Raw genomic sequence first — 21,713 nt, 5'->3', positions numbered from 1 at the left:
CCACGGAGCCGTGAAGTTGCTGCTGCGCTTTGGTGGTCCGGCTATGGAGTCGGCTAGTGTTCAGCTGTGCTTGGGGACTGCTGAAGATGGTGGAGGAGGCTGGCCGTACTGTAAGAGGGCAGAGGAGGCCAAGAGAAACAGAGGAAAGGGGGAGAGTGAGGGAGGAAAGACAAAGGGAAGGAAGAGAGACAAGGGGAGAGAAGCAGAATTGAAAAGAACAAAAAAAACAAACTAAAGAAGAAGAAGAAGAAGAAGAAGAAGAAGAAGGAAAAGAGTAGAATGGGGAGCCATGGGGGCTACCTCTGCAGGAAGAGAAAGAGAAGGGTTAAATAGGATAGGGGGGAAAGCCCTATACCCGAATAGGAAACCCGAATTGCTATATTTTTTCATTTTTTTCATTCCCTGTTCATTGCAAATTCTGCTCTTCTGGAACCCGTATCTCACAAAACTCAAAACACAAAAGTTGTAGATAATCCTTTCCTTTTTCTCTAGAAATTTGAATTGTCTCAATCGGAGCTCATATGGAAAAGTTATGTACACAATACGAACAGGTGTCGGTTTTGATTCCCGGGAATTTTCCTGCGACAAAAAATTACCAAATTCTCATAAATAGTGCAATAAAATTCAAGAATGATGATTTTGACACTTTATTAAAATATTGAATAAATTTGGACATTTAATTAAAAATATAAACGGTAAAGCCCGGGTTAAGTGTCCAATTACGCAGTTTCGGCGCGTAATCAAGTATTAGAGAAATATAGTTTTCATCTTAGACAAATATAAACTTTTCATTTTTTCAACTATCTCATGTATATATATACCCTTGTAATCCTTGCCATCAGAGCGAATCAATAGAGAGAATTATTCTTCTCCAATTTTAACACATATTTTTGAAACTAATTCATTGAGTTTGATGCTAGGCATTTCAATATAAATTCTACTACTTTATCAAACACAATAAATCATTTCCTTCCACTAGACTTACAAAGTATCCTTAACCATGCACCTGTTCTTACCGTTGAAATCAACCTATAAACATGTATTTCAAATATAAAAGAATTTAATATAATTTAATTTTATTAAAAAATAATAAAAATATTTTACCTTGGCTACTTTTATTACACATGACAAATTGCACAATTGTTATCATTATTAATCTTTCTTTCACAAGTTATGCAAGCACTGTGCTAGAAGGTAATATCTATGCTAAATGAGTTAGACACGTACAAAAATGTAGAATTGCGATACTTGTGAAAATCAATAAAATAATTTAAAAAAGGTAACGTAAAACTCAATTTTAAAAAGGTAACGTAAAACTCAATTCATATATTTGTATTGAAAATGAGATGACTAACATTTTGTGTGGGTAAAAATCTATTTAGTTGAATTCCCACTAAATTTGAAGTTATTGTTAATGTAGTTGAGAGTAAACCACAACCACGGTTCCACTCAATCACCGTGTTTTTTTTTTTGTGATGCACACATTGATGTCTCATGTACTTAATAATCATTTTTATAATGTACATTTAAAAAAAATTGTTACACAATAACTTATTAAATTTAACATTTAAGAAAACCAGCATACTTAGGTTGTGTAACGCCCCGAACCCAAAACTAGGATCCAGAGTGTTATTTAAAATATATCTCTGATACCACCTTGTGACTCCCCAAACCCGCCAAATGGGGCCTGGGTGTCATGTGTTCCATTTATCTGCAGTTGATATTCTAACATCAATTACGCAACGAAAATAATAACAATTCCTCAGTAATATATAAGAGTTTCTACATCTATATAATCTCAAAAAGTAATTTCCAACAGCCAGTATTCACAAACATTTATATATACATCTCTCAAAACATAAACAAAGCCAATATATATATATTTGTGTGTGTGTGTGTTCAACAATCTAGACCCTCTCTCTCTCTCTCTCTCTCTCTCTCTCTCTCTCTCTCTCTCTCTCTCAAAATTGCTACACCAGCCCCGAGCTCACTAAGGTCGATCATGCGAAGGTCTTGAAAAAGATAAAATTTCATATCGGGTGAGACACATCTCAGTAAGTCGGAATGGATTAGAACCAGTATGTGGCTATCATGAGGTTTTTGTACAAATATATAATCATCATTTATAAAAATTAATCACATATATAAAACATTCTCTGTCCTTACTTATATACATGCAAAATACCAACGAGAGTTCCCAAGGATTGGGGTGATTACCCCGCCCACACAAGTAACACCCCTCTGCTCTGATATCTTATGCAACCTATGGCTAACATTGAAGCATATCAAGGTATTTACCTTACTCAATAAGCCTTCAGGTGGTTAGTTTATCTCGTACTCACACACACATTCACACAAATGTTTACTAGCTGAAGTTCCCAAGAATAGGGAAGATTACCCGCCCATACAAGTAGTTTTCTTCTGTCCTAATACATTATACAGCCCAGTATGGCTACATCTGATATTAATCAGGAACTCCCCTTCTCAATAAGCCCTTGAGCAAAGTGTATACTTCGCCCCAAATAAATTTAATACTACAATATATAATACATTTATACTTTACTCTAAATATGTTATCTCTGTAAAAGTCATCTTTTCAAGTTCACATTTGCTGAGATTAAGGCATTACGTATTGTTGTCCCCTAATCCAATCATACACATCATCGTCATCAGAGTGTTACGTATTGCCATCCCCCAAGACCTTTCTCAATATTACACATCACATAAATTCCTTTCCTATTCTCTGTTATAATATTATACATTTGGTTAAACTAAACAATTATGCATTTAGAACTCACTGCTAGATGGATAATTAATGTCACGCTTTCCCCTATGACTGGTTGTGCGATTCGAAGGCTCGACTTAATCCTAGTCGGCCTACTAGAGCACTCTCCACAAGACGTGTGGGTGCACTAGCTTTGCCAGAAACACAAGCAACAGTATTGTGCATATCACAAAAATCAAAATCCACTAGAGTTCTCAAATCATACATAGTAATTTAACATTCTCAATCACATGCAGTATATAATCATATCACATTTTAATTCTCAACACATTTCTAGTATTTCTTTCATCTCATAAATATATCATAATTCAACACAGTATATTTATTTTACTCATGTCACACAATTTAGAATAATACACATATTTATACATTTCCTAAAAATAAGCTAACCCACATTCATCATTCACTTACTGAAAATACAATTTAGTTATCTCCATAATTATCCAAAAAATCTATTACTTTCATCATTCCATTTTCACAAATAATGGCTAATATCACAATCCTAAGTTCAAAAACATCACAGTTCAAATGGTTGGCTTTTTCAAAATTCACATGATAATTATATTCATATACATATATGTTTTCCATTTTAACTGGTAAAATTCACAAAAATACCGGCTTAATTTATTCCCCTTACCTGGTTTCCTGAAACTACGCCAGTAGGGACCCCAAAACGATGCATGCGGCGCTCACCCGAATCCTAAATCAATAATTCTAATTTAATCAAATCGACCCTAAATAAAATACTATTTTAACATTTCCTAAAGTCATAAATTTCAAATAAATAATTAAACTACAAAAAATAACCAATTTTCTTAATTCTCTAAATTTCACTCTTGCTTTGGAGTGGTGCCTAAGACCCCCAAATTGAAAATTTACTCCGACCAAAATAATGACGATCGAGGCTAGGACCCCATGGTGGTGCCCAATTGTCGATTTAGCTAAAGATTTAAGGATAAATTAAGGGAAGGGAGGGAGTATACCTTTCCCCAAGAGTGGTGCCTACGTCGCTCCTACGACAAATCCACTTTAGTAGGAATGTCAGTGGCAGAGATAGGAACCCAGCGGTATCTCCTATTTTTTGATCGACCGAATATTTGCCGAGAAAATAAGGAGAGAGAGGAGGAGACAGAGAGAGACAACGAGATGCAGAGGGAGGCTGAAGAGAGGCACTGTAGTTCTGAAGAATTGAATGCTTCCTAAAGAATATATATATATATATATATATATCTTTATTCAATTTTTTTTTTCTTTCATACTATTCCTTTCTAATTGTTTATTTAATTAATTAATTTAATAATGTTTAATTAATAAATTGATTAATAATAATTGTTTTTTCCGATTACTACATTCTCCCCTCCTTAAAAAGAATTTCGTCCTCAAAATTCGCTACCCTTTCATTTTTCACATTTCCAAAATTTATTAACTAACTATATTTCACACAATCCAGTATATATCACCATATAAGCTTTTACGTTATCTACAATTAAATAAAATCATTATTTATCTCAAATATAAACTCGTACCTACGCCCTTGGCATATTTGCCTCGATCGGGATCCTGGTGTACACACGTGCTGGACCACCTCGACCTCGGAGTACTTGCTGGTTTTCCTGGATTTGATTCAGTGTATATGCAATAGGCAACGGTGTACGACAGTTCTTAGCAATGTGTCTCGACTTACCACACCAGTAGCAGCCAATAGTCCCAATTCGACAGTCACCCCCATGCCTCTTGTTACATCTCTGGCATACAGGGTAAGACGGATCATCTTAATAGCCAGGATAACCCTGATCTCTTGTATCCTGTCTTGGACCCACATTCCTCTCTCTTTTCCCTGAACCTTGACTAGCCTCAGCTTGAAAACTGGGAGGTGTAGGCCTCTTTCTCTGCTCTGACGGCTCTGTACTATCTTGCAAGCTCTTCGCTAGTGCCGAGCCCTTATCCACCAAGTTCGAGAAGTTATGAACCTGAAACCCCACCACAAGTTCATAGATCTTTCGTTTCAGACATTTTTCAAACTTACTGACCTTCCTCACCTCATTTGAAATCAGGAACGGAGCAAAATGCGACAGTTCAACGAACTTAGCCTCATATTCCTGGACAGTCATACTCCCCAGTGTTAGGTTGGTGAACTCCTCAATCTTTTCTGCTCTAGTGGACGAGGGAAAGTACATATCAAAGAATAGCTCCTTGAATCGTTCCCAGGTTAGTGCCACTTTCACTAACCTCTGTCCTTCTAGCAGCTTCTTAGAAAGCCACCAACGTTTCACATCTCCAATCATCTTAAATGCGGTATAACAGACCTTCTGCTCGTCCGTGTAGCCGAGTACTTCCATTATCTCCTCAATTTCCTAAATCCAGTTCTCTGCAGTCACTGGATTAGGTCCCCCCTCAAAATTTGAGGGTTCAACCTCATGAACGCCTTGATGCTATAGCCCTAGTCTACAGATGGGCAGTTATGCTCTCTAGGATCCTTCCTCATTTCTACCCTGACTGACGGGCTATACCCCGTAGCATCGTGGAGGTGTCAAAGTCCTCCTCACTAGAAGCCTCCAAATCATAACCTCCTTTAGCCTCTACATTCTTCCCTCTAGGATTCATCCTAAAAATAGGATAGAAAGGAGTTAAGAATTCCATTATCATAACCTACTCAACATAATCGTTAAACTAAAATCCAATATACGTCCAAATCTCTAAGTTAAGGACAAGTCCCACAGCTTAGAAACAAAATCATCTAAGGTTTGTCGTGGTTTTTCTAAAACCGTCGACTGCTTCAAAAAATCACAGGAAGTCGTTGACGTACTTCCACCTCCAGGCTACAAGGCAAAATCCTATAACTCTCAACACCTAACCTACCCATTTCCTATCCTCATTCTCATCTGTTCCTATACTCTGGTATTAATCATCCCTAAGTTTGCAGAACCTAAAATCTAATGCTCTGATACCAAAATTGTAATGCCCTGAACCCGAAACTAAGGTCGAGAGTGTTATTTAAATTATATCTCTGATACCACCTTGTGATGCCTCAAACTCACCAAGTGGGGCCTAGGTTCCACGTGTTCCATTTATCTGGAGCTGATATTCTAACATCAATTACACAATGGAAATAATAACAATTCCTCAGTAAGAAACCAGAGTTTCTATATCTATATAATCTCAAAAGTTAATTTCCAACATCTAGTATTCACAAACATTTATATATACATCTCTGAAAACATAAACAAACCCAATATATATATGATCAACAGTCTATCCTCTCTCTCTCTCTCAAAAATGCTACACCAGCCCTAAGCTCATTCAGCTCGATCACACGAAGGTCCTTAAAAAGATAAAATTCCATATCGAGTGAGACACATCTCAGTAAGTTGGAATAAATTAGCACCCATGTGTGGCTATCATGAGGTTTGTGTACAAATATATAATCATCATTTATAAAATTTATCACAATTATAAAACATTCTCTATCCTTACTCACATATGTGCAAAATATTTTACTAACAAGAGTTCCCAAGGATTGGGTGATTACTTGCCCATACAAGTAGCACCCCTCTGCTTTGATACCTTATGCAACCTACGACTACAACTAAAGCATATCAGGGCACTTACCACACTCAGTAAACCCTCAGGTGGTTAGTTTATCTCATACTCACACACACATTCACACAAATGTTTACTAGAAGAAGCCTCCAAGAATAGGGAAGATTACCCGCCCATACAAGTAGCTTCCCTTTGTCCTAATAAGTTATGCAGCCTAGTGTGACTACATCTGATATTAATCAGGGCACTTGCCTATCTCAACAAGCCCTCAAGCGGGGTGTATACTTCGCCCCAAATAAATTTAATACTACAATACATAATACATTTATACTTTACTCTAAATCTGTTATCTCTGTAAAATTCATCTTTTCAAGTTCACATTTGCTGAGATTGAGGCGTTACGTATCGATGTCTCCCAATCTAAACGTACACATCATCATCATCATCATCGGGGTGTTACATATCGCCGTCCCCGGATACCTTTCTCAATGTTACACATCACATAAATTCATTTCCCATTCACTGTTCTTATGTTATACATTTGGTTAAATTAAACAATTATGCATTTAGAACTTACTGTTAGATGGATAATCACTTTCATGTTTCCCCCCCACAACGAGTTGTGCAGCCCGAAAGCTGGATTTAACCCTAGTCGATCTACTAGAGCTAAATCAACACCATATTCTACAGTCTATTAGTTAGATTGACTTTCCCACACTAGTCCAAACTCTAGGGGGAACTCTACCCTACTCAGCATAATCAACCATCTTGTCTCCACACTCTCCATGAGACGAGTGGGTGCACTAGCTTTGCCAAACACACGCAACAGTACTATGCATATCACAAAAATCACAATCCACTGGAGTTCTCAAACCCTACATTGTAATTTAACATTCTCAATCACATGCTGTATATAGTCATATCACATTTTAATTCTCAATGCATTTCCTGTATTTCCTGCATCTCATAAATATATCATAATTCGACACAATATATTTATTTTACTCACGCCACACGAATTAGAATAATACACATATTAATACATTTACTAAAAATAAGTCAACCCACATTCATCATTCACTTACTAAAAATACAATTTAGTTATCTCCACAATTATCCAGAAAATCCATTACTTTCATTGTTCATTTTTCCCAAATAATAGTTAATATCACAACCCTAGGTTCAAAAACATCATAGTTCAAACGATTGGCTTTTTCAAAATTTGCATGATAATGATATTCATATACATATATGTTTTCCATTTTAACTGGAAAAATTCACAAAAATGCTGGTTTAATCTATTCCCCTAACGTGATTTCCTAAAACTACGCCAGTAGGGACCCAAAACGATGCCTGCGGCGCTCACCTAAACCCTGAATCAATAACTCTAATTTAATCAAATCGACCCTAAATAAAATACTATTTTAACATTTCCTAGGCCCATAAATTCTAAATAAATAATTAAACTACCAAAAATAACCAATTTTCTTAATTCCCTAAATCACACTCTTGCTTTAGAGTGGTGCCTAAGACCCCCAAATTGGAAATTTGCTCTAGCCAAAATAACGATGATCGAGACTAGGACCCCATGGTGGAGCTCGATTGTTGATTTAGCTGAGGACCTAAAGAGAAATTAAGGAAAGATGGGGAGTATACTTTTCCCTAAGAGTGGTGCCCACATCGTTTTTATGACAAATCCACTCCGATAAGAATGTCGGTGGCAGAGATAGGAACCCAGCAGTATCTCCCATTTTTCGATCAACCGAATATCTGCCGAGGAAATGAGGATAGAGAGGAGGAGGATGGAGAGAGACAACGAGACATAGAGGGAAGCTGAAGAGAGGTGCTGCAGTTATGAAGAATTGAAAGCTTACTGAAGAAACTTTACTAATATATATATATATATATATATATATATATCTTTATTCCAATTTTTTTCTTTCATACTATTCATTTTTATTTATTTATTTAATTTATTAATTTAATAATATTTAATTAATAAATTGATTAATAATATATTTTTTTTCCGATTACTACAGGTTGTAGTTGTCTTTTCAAGAATATCAAGATCTCTTTATTTGACTAGCATAGTCTGGCATATATTTTTAACAAAGACAATAAGTTCTATGAGGTGGCACATGGATCAAAGTATAAATTAATGGAGTCACCACTAACTTACTTGGTCCTATGTGTGGTTAATCCATCTAATAATTAATATAAAGTAATTAGCCTACTAGCTATACCTAGGGTCAAGGAACCAATAATGACGGTCTGCATACTACAACGGGTTCAGAGCACGATTATGGAAGAGGAAAGCACTAACACCTCTTATGCATAATGATACTTGATTAACTTGTTTAATCAATAAAGACTTTAGCTCTTTCATACTATTTATTTGTCACATGTTTTACAGAAATTGTCCTCAATCATGATTTATAAGGGTATGCACAAACACAACTCTCAAGACTAATTTTATTTAGGTGTTTACATTTTGAATTTAAAATTACTCCACCATTAAATACTAAGTGACCTTACACAAGGTAGAAATAATCCTTACCCTAAAATTCTTAAAAACGTGCACAAACATAGCCTTGAGGTTCGTCTTCAAATTGATTTTATTTACTTGCTAAGGGAAAAATAAAATAAAATCAAAAGCAAGTTAGATAGAAACAAAGCAAGATAAATAAAAAATAAGAACACACATATGAAATAGGAAATAAACAAAAGGCATATAATCACAATAAGCGTGTAAATAGAGGGAACATGAGTTAAATGCATAGAAAAAGGGGTCCTAATTATCAATACATTCTTATATTGTTTTAAAAAAGTTCTTATTTTGGTTTTTATAAAATTGAAAATAATAAAAAATAAATAAACCTATTAAAATATTTACTACATAGACCTTTAAATAAGATATAAAAAAACAATTTCTATTTTTTTCATTTTTTTTTATGTTTATGTAAATCTAATAACAATAACAAAAATAGACAATAAATAGCCCAAATTAAGAAATATTTCCCAAATTTTTTTATTAAAAAAATAGATTTTTTGAATTGTTGTTAATTAATTTATAATAATTAAATAGATAAACTAAAAAAAAAAGGGGGAAAAAGTTGAACCATGTCGAGTCAACTAGGCTAAGTGGGGTCATCAACTTAGATAGTTCAACTTAGTTAAGCTAATTTAAATGCCATGATCGAAGCATACGAAACTTTTTACCCCACCCCCCCCCCCCCCAAAAAAAAAAATCTTCATCTTCCATACACCCAACAAGGGTTCCTTGTGACCCTAGTTGATTATAGTAACACTGTTGCCCATCTGCGCGTACAGTGGGCCATCGCCATTGCACTTGCAACCACCCTTGTTAAAAAATGTTGCATCACCTTAAAGAAAAACAAGAAAACAAAAATGCCCCAGAGAAAACCCATTGTGCAGAAGCCCCAATTTGTTGTTGTGAAGCCTTGCGCCCTGTTGTTTGTGAGCTGAATCTACCACCATGAATCCAAGAAGCCCAAAAATCCTATTGCGCGAGACCTTGCTCCCTTGTTGCTTTGAAGCTCTTCAAGAATCTGCTGTTGTGAAGCCCTTTCCGCCGGCGTCGTAGACTTGCGACGACGACAACGAAAAACCTACAACAGCGACGTAGTTTCACGGTGATGGTGACAACGTACAAAGGGTGACGACGATGATGAAGCTGTGATGGAGAACCTGCGATGACGACGTAGTTTCACAGTGATGGCGACAACGTACGAAGCGCTTCAATGACGAAGCACCTTAGTAGCTGCGACGACGACTTCGTTACTATGAACCGCTGGGAAGAGATTAGAATCTTGGGGGATACTGCACGCCAAAATATCTCCACAAAAGGTTGGTTTTTTTTTATTTTTAGGTTGTCAATATGGAAAAAAGGTAGCTGCTAGCCATGGTCGCGCTGCCTCCAATAGCTATTACCGGAGGGTTGAGGGGAGGTGCCGACGGTGGTTCACGGGTTGCAGGGAGTGGTTCGGGGGATGATATGGTTGGAAAGGAGGAAGTTTGTGCTGGTGGAAAATCGTTTGCGGAAGCATTTAAGAGGCCGATTCCATCGTCAAAATTCAAAATCCCTTTGAGGAAGCCGAAACTGATTAATGGAGAATCAGGTTTTGTTTTCTCGGATGTGGAGATGGAAAGGGCTATTGAGGATCTGAATTTTGCGTTAGTGCTTAAATTTATTTCTCTAAGGCTGTCTATCGATGTTTTTCAGAGGCATATTATCCAATCTTGTGGTCTTTATAAAGTTCCAATGATAAGTTTTATGGACAACTATCATGTTTTGTTGCATTTGGTACATGAAAAGGACTACATTCATGCATGGGCAGGAGAAGGAAGATGGGTGGCAGGGTGCCAATTTCTGCTGTTTAGCGGCCCGTGAATTTTGACATCAACAAGGAGCAATTGATCGCACCACAATGGATTTTCTTACTAGGTTTTCCTTTACATTTATATAGACTGGACTATTTACAGAGTTTTGCCACTAGATTTGGTAGATTTTTAGGTACGAATAATACCCCATTATATAGAACACAATCCACTTGAGCAAGATTGTGTATTGAAGAGGATTTGCAGAAGGATCATGTGGACGGTTTTTCATTGGTGGTAGGACAAAAGCAGAGTTGGAAAAAGGGTAATATATGAGAAGAGGGTTTTCTATTATAATAAATGTTGTAGGCAAGGTCACACTGATGTGGTTTGCCGGTTTGGCGTAAAGCCTAAGGATAAAAGGAATGTAGGTATGAGGAAGGAGTGAGATGATATGGTTTGGAAAGAAGTTGGTAGAAAAGAAAATGTGATGGTAGAAGAGGAAGGCCCTATTTTACGGATTCAGGATCAGAGGGTGGAGGAGAAAAAGAGTGAAGAGGTAAGTGCTCCTTTGAATGTGAATGAGAAAAATAAAGAAGTTTTGAATGAGGTTAGTAATGTGGGTACACATAAAGTGGATGAAGTGAACTTGGTAGAGAAGAATAGTGGAGAGAAAGCCAAATTTTTTCAAGATCATAAGTCAGCGGTGTTAGGGGTGCAAGTAGAACTAGGTGGTTGTTCTAGGACTGCCCAGGAAATTAGAGTTTTTAATGAAGGGGGGGGGGGGAGAGAAGTTGAAAATGATAAGGATAGGGAGGAGTTTCTTGTGGAGGAGGTGGATGGGAGAGAGGGGGAAGAAGAGGGTGTGGTGTGTATGGATAATTATGATGTGTTATCTAAGGGAGATATGAAGGTTTGCATTGATACTCAAAAAGAATATTGCTCTGATCCAGGTAATGTGCCAGTGGGTGTATCGAAAGGAAGAAATTAAGAAGATGTGCAAGTGAGAAAGTCTAAGAGGGCTAAGGTAGTGCCTCAAAAATTGAACTTATGATTGACAAAGTTATGTTTAGGAATATAAGAGGGTTGAACACATCAAAGAGAAGATTAAAAAAAATTGGGAAAGATCATAAAGTTTCAATTTTGGTTGTTTCTAAACCTTTTCAAGATGTGGAAAAGATATGAAGGTGGGTGGTGTATTTTTAATTTACTAATTTTTGTTCTAATGTAGAGGAAGGTGGGAAGATTTGACTATTTTGGAAAGATGATGTTTAGGTTGATTGGGTGGGTGCTTCAAATCAATGTTTGATAGTTTTGTTAATAGAGGATAGAGGCTCTCTGCTTTTTACCTTTGTATATGCTAAATGTTATCATATTGAGAGAAGATAATTATGGGAACAGCTTCAGGGGATTTCGAGTTTTGATTTGGCTTGGGTTGTTATGAGAGATTTTAATGTAATTCGGTCATATGAGGAAAGGGTGGGAGATCGACCTCGCTTGGGTTCGTCTATGGTTAAATTCAATGGTTGTATTAATAGATGTGGATTATTGGATCTTAGATTCGAAGGAAGTTAATTTTCCTGGTGTAATGGTCATCAAGGATTGACGAGAAGTTGGGTGAAGCTTGACAGGGTGCTGATTAATAATGCTTTTTCTGTAAAATACGGTGAAGCTAAGACATCATTGTTGAAAAGAAATACTTCAGATCATTTTCCTATCATATTACAGCTGGGTGTGAGTATGGAGAGGTATGGGCCGACGCCTTTTAGATTTTAGAACATGTGGACATCGCATGGAGATTTTTTGAAAATGGTTGAAACATCTTGGAGAGAACATATAGTGGTGGATTTAGGGTTTTGTAAATTGGCAAGTAAATTGAAAAGGCTAAAACAAAGGCTTAGGGTGTGGAATAAACATACCTTTGGTCATGTTGGTGGTATCATACAAGAGTTGGAGGAGAGGGTGGAAATACATGAGAATTTACTGTAGATAGAGTACTCAGAGTCAGTTGAAGAAGAGTTCCTTGTTTCTAAGGCTGAATTGAAGGTATGGTATAGAAGGGAAGAGACAAGGCTGGCGCAGCAAGCAAAGAAGAAATGGTTAACGGATGGTAACCAAAATTCAAAGTTTTTCCATGCGTTGATTGTGCAAGGAAGGTGTAACTCTTGTGTGAATTCAATGGTGCTTCCTGATGATTCGATGTTGGAAAATATGCAGATGGTTCATGATGAGGTTGTGAATTATTTTGAGCAATTCTTAGGGTAGAAAAGTTCAATGCAAAGGCTAAATCTAGATAGTGTTATCCAATCAGTGGTTTCTGAGAATTCTATAAGACAACTAAAGGAAGAACAGACTGAGGAGGAGGTATATACAGTTATTTCTTCTATTTCTGAGGACAATAGCCCGAGACTGGATGGTTTTGGGTCTTCTTTCTATTTTTCCTGCTGGAAGATTATTAAAAATGATGTGATGAAAGCGGTAAGGACATTCTTCAAAGGTGATATGTTGCCTCAGTATTTTTGTTCCTTTTATATAGTTTTTATTACAAAAGTAAAGGATCCACAGTCTTTTAATAAATTTTGCCCGATAAGTCATTGTTACGTAATCTATAAAATTTTCTCCAAAATCCTTGTTCGCTAGCTATCATCGGTGATGGGTGATTTAATATCTCTTGAGCAATGTGCTTTTATGAAAGGGAGGAGTAGTTTTGAAAATATAACGCTTGCTCAAGTGAAAAAATTAGTACATAGGCGGGTGAGAGGAGGTAATATGATACTAAAACTTGATATGAGCAAAGCGTATGATCTAGTGGAGCGACAGGTGGTAGATCAGATTTTCCATGCTCTTGGTTTTCTAGATTATTTTTTTAAGTTGATTCAGAATTGTATTTCTACTTCATGACTTTCTGTTATGATGCATAACACTTATAGTGGTTTCTTCAAGTTAAAAAGGGGTTTAAGGTAGAGGGATCCGTTGTCCCCATATATTTTCATCATCATGGAAGAAGTTCTTTCTAGATTAATTTTAAAAAAGATGTCTGAGAAGCATATTTTACCGTTTGTGCATTTGAGTGGTGCATCTATTATATCGCATTTAATGTACGCGGATGATGTTGTTATATTTGCTAATGCTAGTAAAAAATCTGTTAGACAGTTAAATGGAGGTGATCAAGGCTGGATTAGCCAAAGGGTGAATAAAGAAAAATCAGCTATTTTTTTTTTCAAAGAAGTTGGGTGCTCAGAGGAAGGGAAAAATTCTACAAGAAACTAGTTTTATTGAAGGTAAATTTCCTTTTACGTATTTGGGAGTGCCGATCGTAGATGGAAAATTGAAGGGCTTTCATTTTGACCCTTTAATTCAAAAAATGAGTAAGAAAAATTGAGAGCTAAAAAAGTAGACTGTTGTGTAATGCCCCAAACCCTTAAACCCAGGTCTGGTGCGTTATACCTAATAAAACCCTAATAATCTATAAATCAATATATACATAGCAAAAAAATATAACTATGATCCTCCATCATACAAATAATAAAAGAGTTTCCTAGTTCTATCCATAATCCATATTATCCATTCATCCACCTATATTTCCATATACACACATATCTCACAAAACATTTCAGTATTCACAATCATTCCTTTCTCAGTAAACTTAAAACATAATAGCATAAAACATAAGTTTTATACAACCCAGTAGTATTATAAAAAATATACCCTTTCTCTTTATAATCCTAAAAAATTCTATAAACCCTTGAGCTCTCTAAGCCTGACCTCGAGGATGTCTTGAAAAAGAAATAGTTATATTTGGGTGAGACATATCTCAGTAAGGGAAGGAACAATATATTAAAAACAGCGCGTGACTAACATGAGATTATAAATATCATTTTAATAACATTTGTAAAATGTTATCATAAACATTGAAATAATTCTTTGAGCCTAATTAAACACATGCAAAATATTTAACCCCATAAGATTACCTAAGGATAGGGGTGATTACCCGCCCATACAAGTAGCACCCCTTTGCTTTGATACATTTGACAACCCAAGGGTTGCTACTGAAGCATACCAGGGCACTCACCTTACTCAGTAAACCCTTAAGTATTAAATTGATCTCGTATTTACAAAGTTCAAATAGAGGTTTACCAGTGTAGGCCCTAAGGATAAGGAAATCTACCCGCTCATACAAGTAGGTTCCCTCTGTCCTAGTACGTTAAGTAGCTACTGCCACATCTGAAGTTACTAGCGCACTCACCTTTCTCAGCAAGCCCTCGTGTGAAGAGTACGCCTCGCCCAATCGTAACTTGTTCTATTAGCATAAATATTTCTAATATCATAATACATTATTATTTCTGTCTTTATTCAACCATTCACATCAGTTCATGTTCTTAGCTTAAACATTTCAATGCATTTCACTTTAAGTGACTCTTTCCCATTTACATCGTTCACATTTCATATTTCATTCCATTGTCATTTCATTCCTATTTCATTCCACTTTCATTTCATTCATTCGTACAACAGCCGCTCTTTAGCCGTCATCAGTTAGTTCACATAGAAATGCACTAGAATCTACTAACACAACTCCTTTTTGTTGTCATTAGTTAGTCCACATAGAAATGCGCTAAAATCTTCTAACACAGATTTCAGCTGTAATACATTTACATGGCTGCATTAACATACACAAGCAGCATAGTTCATTTAATATTTTATTCTCAATGCATTACTTACGTAGCCTACATCTCATACATATAACGTATATTTGCACATAACTTACATTTACTCATGCCACACAATTTAGTAATAAAATTCATACATATTTCTTGTAAAATAAGCCGACCCACATTTAGCATTTAAATATTGAAAATATATTTACCATTTCTTACATAATTTCCCAGAAAATACCTTTTACTTTCATCAGTCCATTTTCACATATACATAGCTAGATAAGCAATCCAAAGCTTAGAAAACATAATTTACATAGTTGAAATTCTATACCCACATGGAAACATATATACTTAAATAAAACATAATTCATTTTAATTCATGAAAACTTGATTTAATATACAATTTGTAATGACCAGGGAATTTAAATAATTAGAAAATATGATAAATGAAATTGATTAATGGATAATGAAGGAAAAAGGAAAGAAATTAGAAGAAAATAACAAGCCTCGTCAACGAATGTCCTGTATTCGTCGACGAGTATCCTTCTAAGCTCGTCAATGATGTCTTCTTCTCGTCGACGAAGGAATCCCAGGAGAGTATATTTGAAACACTAAATTTCGTCGACGAAGGTATCTTCTTGTCAACGAAGTTTCTATAGCACCTTGTCGACGAATCGACATGTCTCGTCGATGAAGCCCTACCTATAAATTGAAATTCTTTCATTTTTCAGAGTGAAAACTCGGTAAATTCTCCTCTCTCTCCCTCTCTCTCTCTCTCTCTCTCTCTCTCTCTAAAAATGATATCCCAGCTTTCTCTCTTCGATTTCGGGCCGGATTTGACCTGGTTTGACGATCCGGAACCGCCATAAGGTTTGTGGGATCATTCTCTTCAAGGCTGTAGCAGCTGATCGTTGGGTTGTGAGGTTTGGGAAGCATTCCAAAATCAGGGTAAGTTAGTTATTTTAGAATTTTCTTAAGAAATATTGTTGTATGGAGCCTAGGAAGTAGTACATAAGTATTTTTCTTAAGATTTAAGTTAATTAGAATTTATGTTAATTAAGTTAGGATTTTTGGATTCAGGGTCCAAGTGAACGCTGCGGGTATCGGTTTAGGGATCTTGCCAGTGTAGTTTGGAAGTCAAGTTAGGGGGAAATTTATATATTAAATTAGATTTTTCATGAATTAAAATGGATTGTGTGTTATTTATGTATATATGTTTATATGTGGGTTTAAAATGCCAGCCATGAAATTTATGTTTTCTGAGTCTAGGATTATTTATATAGTTATGTATATGTGAAAATAAATGAATGAAAGTGAAAAAGGTATTTTTCTAAGGAAGTAAGTAAGGAATGAAATGTATTTTCAGTATATCAATGTTAATTATGGGTTGGCTTATTTTGTAAGAAATGTATATGAAAATTTACTGTTAAAACTGTGTGGCATGAGATTTGGTGCAAATATATGTTAGATATATGAGATGCAGGTTAAGTAAATAAAGCTTATGAATAAAATATGATATGGACAATGTTGCTTGTGTATGTTAAATGCAACCATGTAAATGTAAGACAACTGAAAGACAACCATGTTAGCAGATTCTAGCGCATTTCTATGTGGACTAACTGTAGTATATTCTAGCGCATTTCTATGTGGAAACTAACTGATGATGACTAAAGACCAGCTGTACTACGAAGTAATAAAATGAAATGGTATGCAATGAAATGACAATGCAATGAAATGAAATGTGAAATGTGAACGATACGAATGGGAAAGAGTCACTTAAAATGAAATGCAAAGCCAAGTTATGAATATGAATGAATGTGTATGAATGTATAATGACAGAAAAAAATCATGTATTACGATATTAGAAGTATGTATGTATGTAGAACATGTTACGATTGGGCAAGGCGTACTCCTTGCCTAAGGGCTTGCTTAGGAAGGCGAGTGCACTAGTAGCTTCAGATGTGGTAGTAGTTGCATAACGTACTAGGGCAGAAGGAACCTATTTATATGGGCGGATAAATTTCCCTATCCTTGGAGCCTTTGCCGATAAACTATTGTTGAATGCGTGAGTACGAGATTAATCCAACACTTGAGAGCTTACTGAGTAAGGTAAGTGCCCTCGTATGCTTTAGTTGTGACCTTAGGGTTACCTATGTATCAGAGCAGAGGGGTGCTACTTGTTGGGCGGGTAATCACCCCTATTCTTGAGTAATCTCGTGAGTTAAACCTTTGCATGTGATTATTTAGATTCAGAAAATGATTTCGGAGTTATGTTAATGATTTGAAAATGTAATTAAAATGATATCTATTTACCTTATATTGGCCACACACTGTTTTAATTTGTATGTTTCTTCCCTTACTAAAATGTGTCTCACCTGAATATGAATGTTTCTTTTTCAGAACATCCTCGAGATCGGGCTTAAGGAGCTCGAGGGTATTATTAGCGTTTTTGAGGACTATAGAAACATGATATATGTTAATAATATTTTGGGAATGAAAATGTTCATGTTTTATGTTTTTACGTTTTAAGTTTATTGAGAATGGAATGGTTGTGAAAATATTTAATGTTTTGGAGATGTATATATCTATGGAAAATGCAGTTGATGGATAAATTTTATGGATTCTAGTTAGGATATAGCAAACTCTGGTATTATGGAATGTTGGTATAATGGTATATAATTTATAGAGATTATGGTTATGTTTTCCGTTGCCAATGTATGTAAGGATTTATGATTTATCAGGTTATTATTAGGTATAATGCACCGGCCCCGGGTTTATGGGTTCGAGGTGTTACACAATTTCCCTTTACTTGACTTCTGAACTATGCCGGCAGGATCCCCGAACCAATACCCACGGCATTCACTTGGACCCTAAATCAAAAACCCTAGTTTAATTGAATAAACCCCAACTGACACAAATCTTAAGAAAAATACTTATTTAATACTTCCTAGGCTCCAACTAACAATATTTGTTAAGAAAATTCTCAAAATAACTTGCTTACTTTGATTTTGGGATGTTTCCCAAACCTCTCAAACCAACAATCAGCTCTTGTAGCCTTGTAGAGAATGATCCTACGAACCTTGTGGTGGTTTCAGATTGTCAAACTGGGTCAAATCTAACCCAAAATCGAAGAGAGAAGATTGGAGATCCGTTTTTTAGAGAGAGAGAGAGAGAGAAATCCTGAAGTTTCTCGCTAAAAATGAAAGAAACTCTATTTATAGACAGGGCTTCGTCGACGAGACACGTGGGTTCGTCAACGAACTACAGAAGAGACTTCCTTAACGAGAAGATACATTCGTCGATGAAATTCAGAGTTTGAAATTACTCTCTCGGGATTCCTTCGTCGACGAGGAACAGGAGTTCGTCCACGATCTCTAGAAGGACACTCGTCGGCGAAGACAGGACATTCGTCGATGAGGCCTACTATTCCTTCCTCTAAAATCTTTCCTTTTTTCTTATTATCCGTTAATTCATTTCATTTATTATACTTCCTAATTATTTTAATAGTTTTATTTTTTAGGTCATAACAGTTGTCTCAAGGAGGTCGTCTAGTTTTTTTGAGACATGTGCTTTCGAGCATGTCATTGCATCTGTTAGCTATTCTAAATGCCCTGAAGCTGGTGATAAAAAACATTCAAGGTATGTTTGCCTTTCTTTTTTTTTTTTTATATAGATTTAAGGATAGGAAAGAAAAAATGAAATAGAGGGTTTGGAAGAAATTGTGTATTCCTGTGGAGGAGAGGGGCATAGGAGTAAGAGACATTTCAGAAGTGCAATAGTCGTTGTTTATGAAGTTAGGTTGGCAGTTATTAACACAAAATTCTTTATGGGCTAGATTTTTTAAATCTAAATATGTTAAAGGAGGACATATTGCTCTTTGCAGGCCATATGGATCAGATTCTTCTTTTTGGAGGAAAATTCTACAGTGTATGTCTGAGCTATTAAGTAAATCTAAGTGGAAGGTTAGAGAAGGAGATGTAAAATTGTGGTATGATAAGTTTCTGGATTCGGTACCTTTTTTTTTTTTTTTTTTTTTTTTTTTTTACAGAATTTCTAGATTGTGCACATTCACATATCAGATTAAAAGATTTGGTTATTAATAATGTGTGGGATGTGGAAAATTTGCAAAGTATTTTGGGTTTTAATAAAGTGGAAGAAGTGACGAAAAGAGTTGGAAAACTTAGAAACTCTTCAGACATCCTACTATGACTCCCGAAAAAGAATGGTTGCTTTAATACAAAGTCGACATGGGATGCTATCAGAGTTAGAGCTCCAAAGTTTGATTGGGCAAAGTAGGTTTGGAACAAATGGTTACCGAAGAAAATTTCTATATGTATATGGAAGGCTGCTTTTGAGTGCTTAAGCGTTGATGAAAAGGTGAGAACGGTGGGGGTTTCACTTGTTTTGGCATGTGATTGTTGTGAGATGAGGCAATCAGAAGATGTGGAGATTGTTTTGAATAAGAGAGATCTTGCTGCAGATGTATGGAGGAAGGTTTTGGTAGAGGTAGGTGTACCTTTCCTTAGGTACCAAAGATGGAAAGAAAGAGTCCAAAAGTGGTTTAATAAGGCTTCCCGATACTCTTAATTGGGAACATTGATGGGTTTGATTCTTTATTTAGTAGTTTGGAGGTTGTGAAGAAAGAGATATGTAGTTAGAATGGAAGGAAAATTAGAGAGTAATACAGATGTGTGACTGTTCATTAAGAATTAGGTGAGGGTTTTGAGTAAGAACATGATAGTTATGGCTCATTTAAATGATGCTGATATTCGGATATTGTAGAATCTAGAAGTGCAGATTGCAAATAAAAAGAATAAAGTTAAGCAAGGTGTGAGATGGCTAAAACCAAGGCAAAGGAGGTTGAAACTAAATTTGGATGGGAGCAGCTTAGGGAACCCAGGGCCAACGAGTGGTGGTGGTATCCTTAGAGACTGTACATGTTCTTTTATTTTTGGTTTTTCAAAATATTTTGGTTCTTGTTCTAATAATTAAGCTGAATTGAGAGCAGTGATAGAAGGAATAAAGCTTTACAAATAATTGGGTCATACCATTATTGACATTGAATGTGATTCAAATATTGCAGTAAATTGGATAAGACCCAATAAATACTCTTTATGGTATTTGTGATATTTTTGGGAGCAGCTTATTGGTTTATTGGAGATGGTAGATTTTTCCATAAATCATTTGTATAGAGAAGGGAATAAAGTGGCAGATGTTTTGGCTCGATAAGGTGTCATGGGGAAGAATAGTTTATTTACAAATAGTAGTCAACTTCCTAGAGTTATCAAAGATTTGTATGGATTGGATAAGATGGGTACGACTTATATGAAGTATGTTTAGTTGGTTTCCTTTTGGTATTGGTATAGGTTTGTTTTCTTCTTTTGTTTGGTATGCATGAGGTGTTTTATTGGTTATTATGTAAGCCCTAAGTGTCCTTTTGTTTCCATGTTATTCCTCCATCATAAGTGAGGGTTATTAATAAATTTGGGATAGAGCCTCTATGTGGGTGGCTTCTGGCTCTTTCCAAAAAAAAAAAAAAAAAAGCCCCACTTGCATTCTTCCCCTCTTTAAAGCCCTCATGCAAAGAATAAAAAAAAAAAAAATTCAACAAGCTATTGCTTTCTACTACAACCTACCCCACTGTAGTCCCGTTGGCTATCACTAAACACCACCTAAACTCATTGGGAATTTGGCTAGTTCATCAAACAACACCTACAAACTTAATTCTCTCCCTCCCCCCTTCGGATTTCCATCTCAAAGTACACTAATTGGTCAAATTGACATCCTAATCAAGGACCAGAACAATATAGAAGAAAAATATGGAGGAGGAGGAGGAGGAGATGATGATGATGATCATGATTGGATTGTGATGATAATGGTGGTGGGGCGATGATGATGATGATAAAAAATGGATATGATAGTGTCAATGATGACGATGGTCTTACAATATGGTGGTAATGATGGATCAAAGAAGGATAATTATGGTGGTGGTGATGATAGTCAGTGAGGAACATGGCATTAATGGATGGTAAAGATTATGATAGTGATGGAGATGGAAGAGAATGATTATGATGATGATGGTGGTGATGGTGGGTCAGAGAAGGATGATAATGGCCATAATTATTTGAAGAGGTTTGATGGCATGTATTATAGGTGTTTATAGCAATGATGATGAATGTTAACCCTTGATAATGAGCAAAGGAATGAGCTATGGTGGTTTGGCAACCTTTAACAAATTCTAAATGATGGGGATAGGGTTGCTTTAGCACAAAAAGGTGGATGTTCCAATGTACCATGAGAAGGGTCATGAAATTGTGATTTCAAAGTGTTATAAAATGAAATTAGGATGTATTCCCAAGAGGGGGTGAATTGGATTACTGAAAATTTATTTACAG

At 35.8% G+C, this 21,713-nt stretch overlaps 1 protein-coding gene across 1 annotated transcript in view; it reads left to right on the top strand.

The window, feature by feature from the left end:
- LOC131152866 (1,4-dihydroxy-2-naphthoyl-CoA thioesterase 1) overlaps positions 1-18,027 on the top strand; it is a 58,028-nt gene extending 40,001 nt beyond the window's left edge. The window contains exon 3 of the mRNA XM_058104803.1: positions 17,719-18,027. Coding sequence (XP_057960786.1) covers positions 17,719-17,847 — 129 coding nt within the window. The 3' untranslated portion in view covers positions 17,848-18,027. The remainder of the gene's footprint in view (positions 1-17,718) is intronic.
- Positions 18,028-21,713: the final 3,686 nt, after the last annotated feature.

Source organism: Malania oleifera, chromosome 4 (genome assembly GCF_029873635.1).
Source record: "Malania oleifera isolate guangnan ecotype guangnan chromosome 4, ASM2987363v1, whole genome shotgun sequence".
Taxonomy (NCBI): domain Eukaryota; kingdom Viridiplantae; phylum Streptophyta; class Magnoliopsida; order Santalales; family Ximeniaceae; genus Malania; species Malania oleifera.
This window is presented reverse-complemented; position numbering and strand designations above follow the sequence as displayed.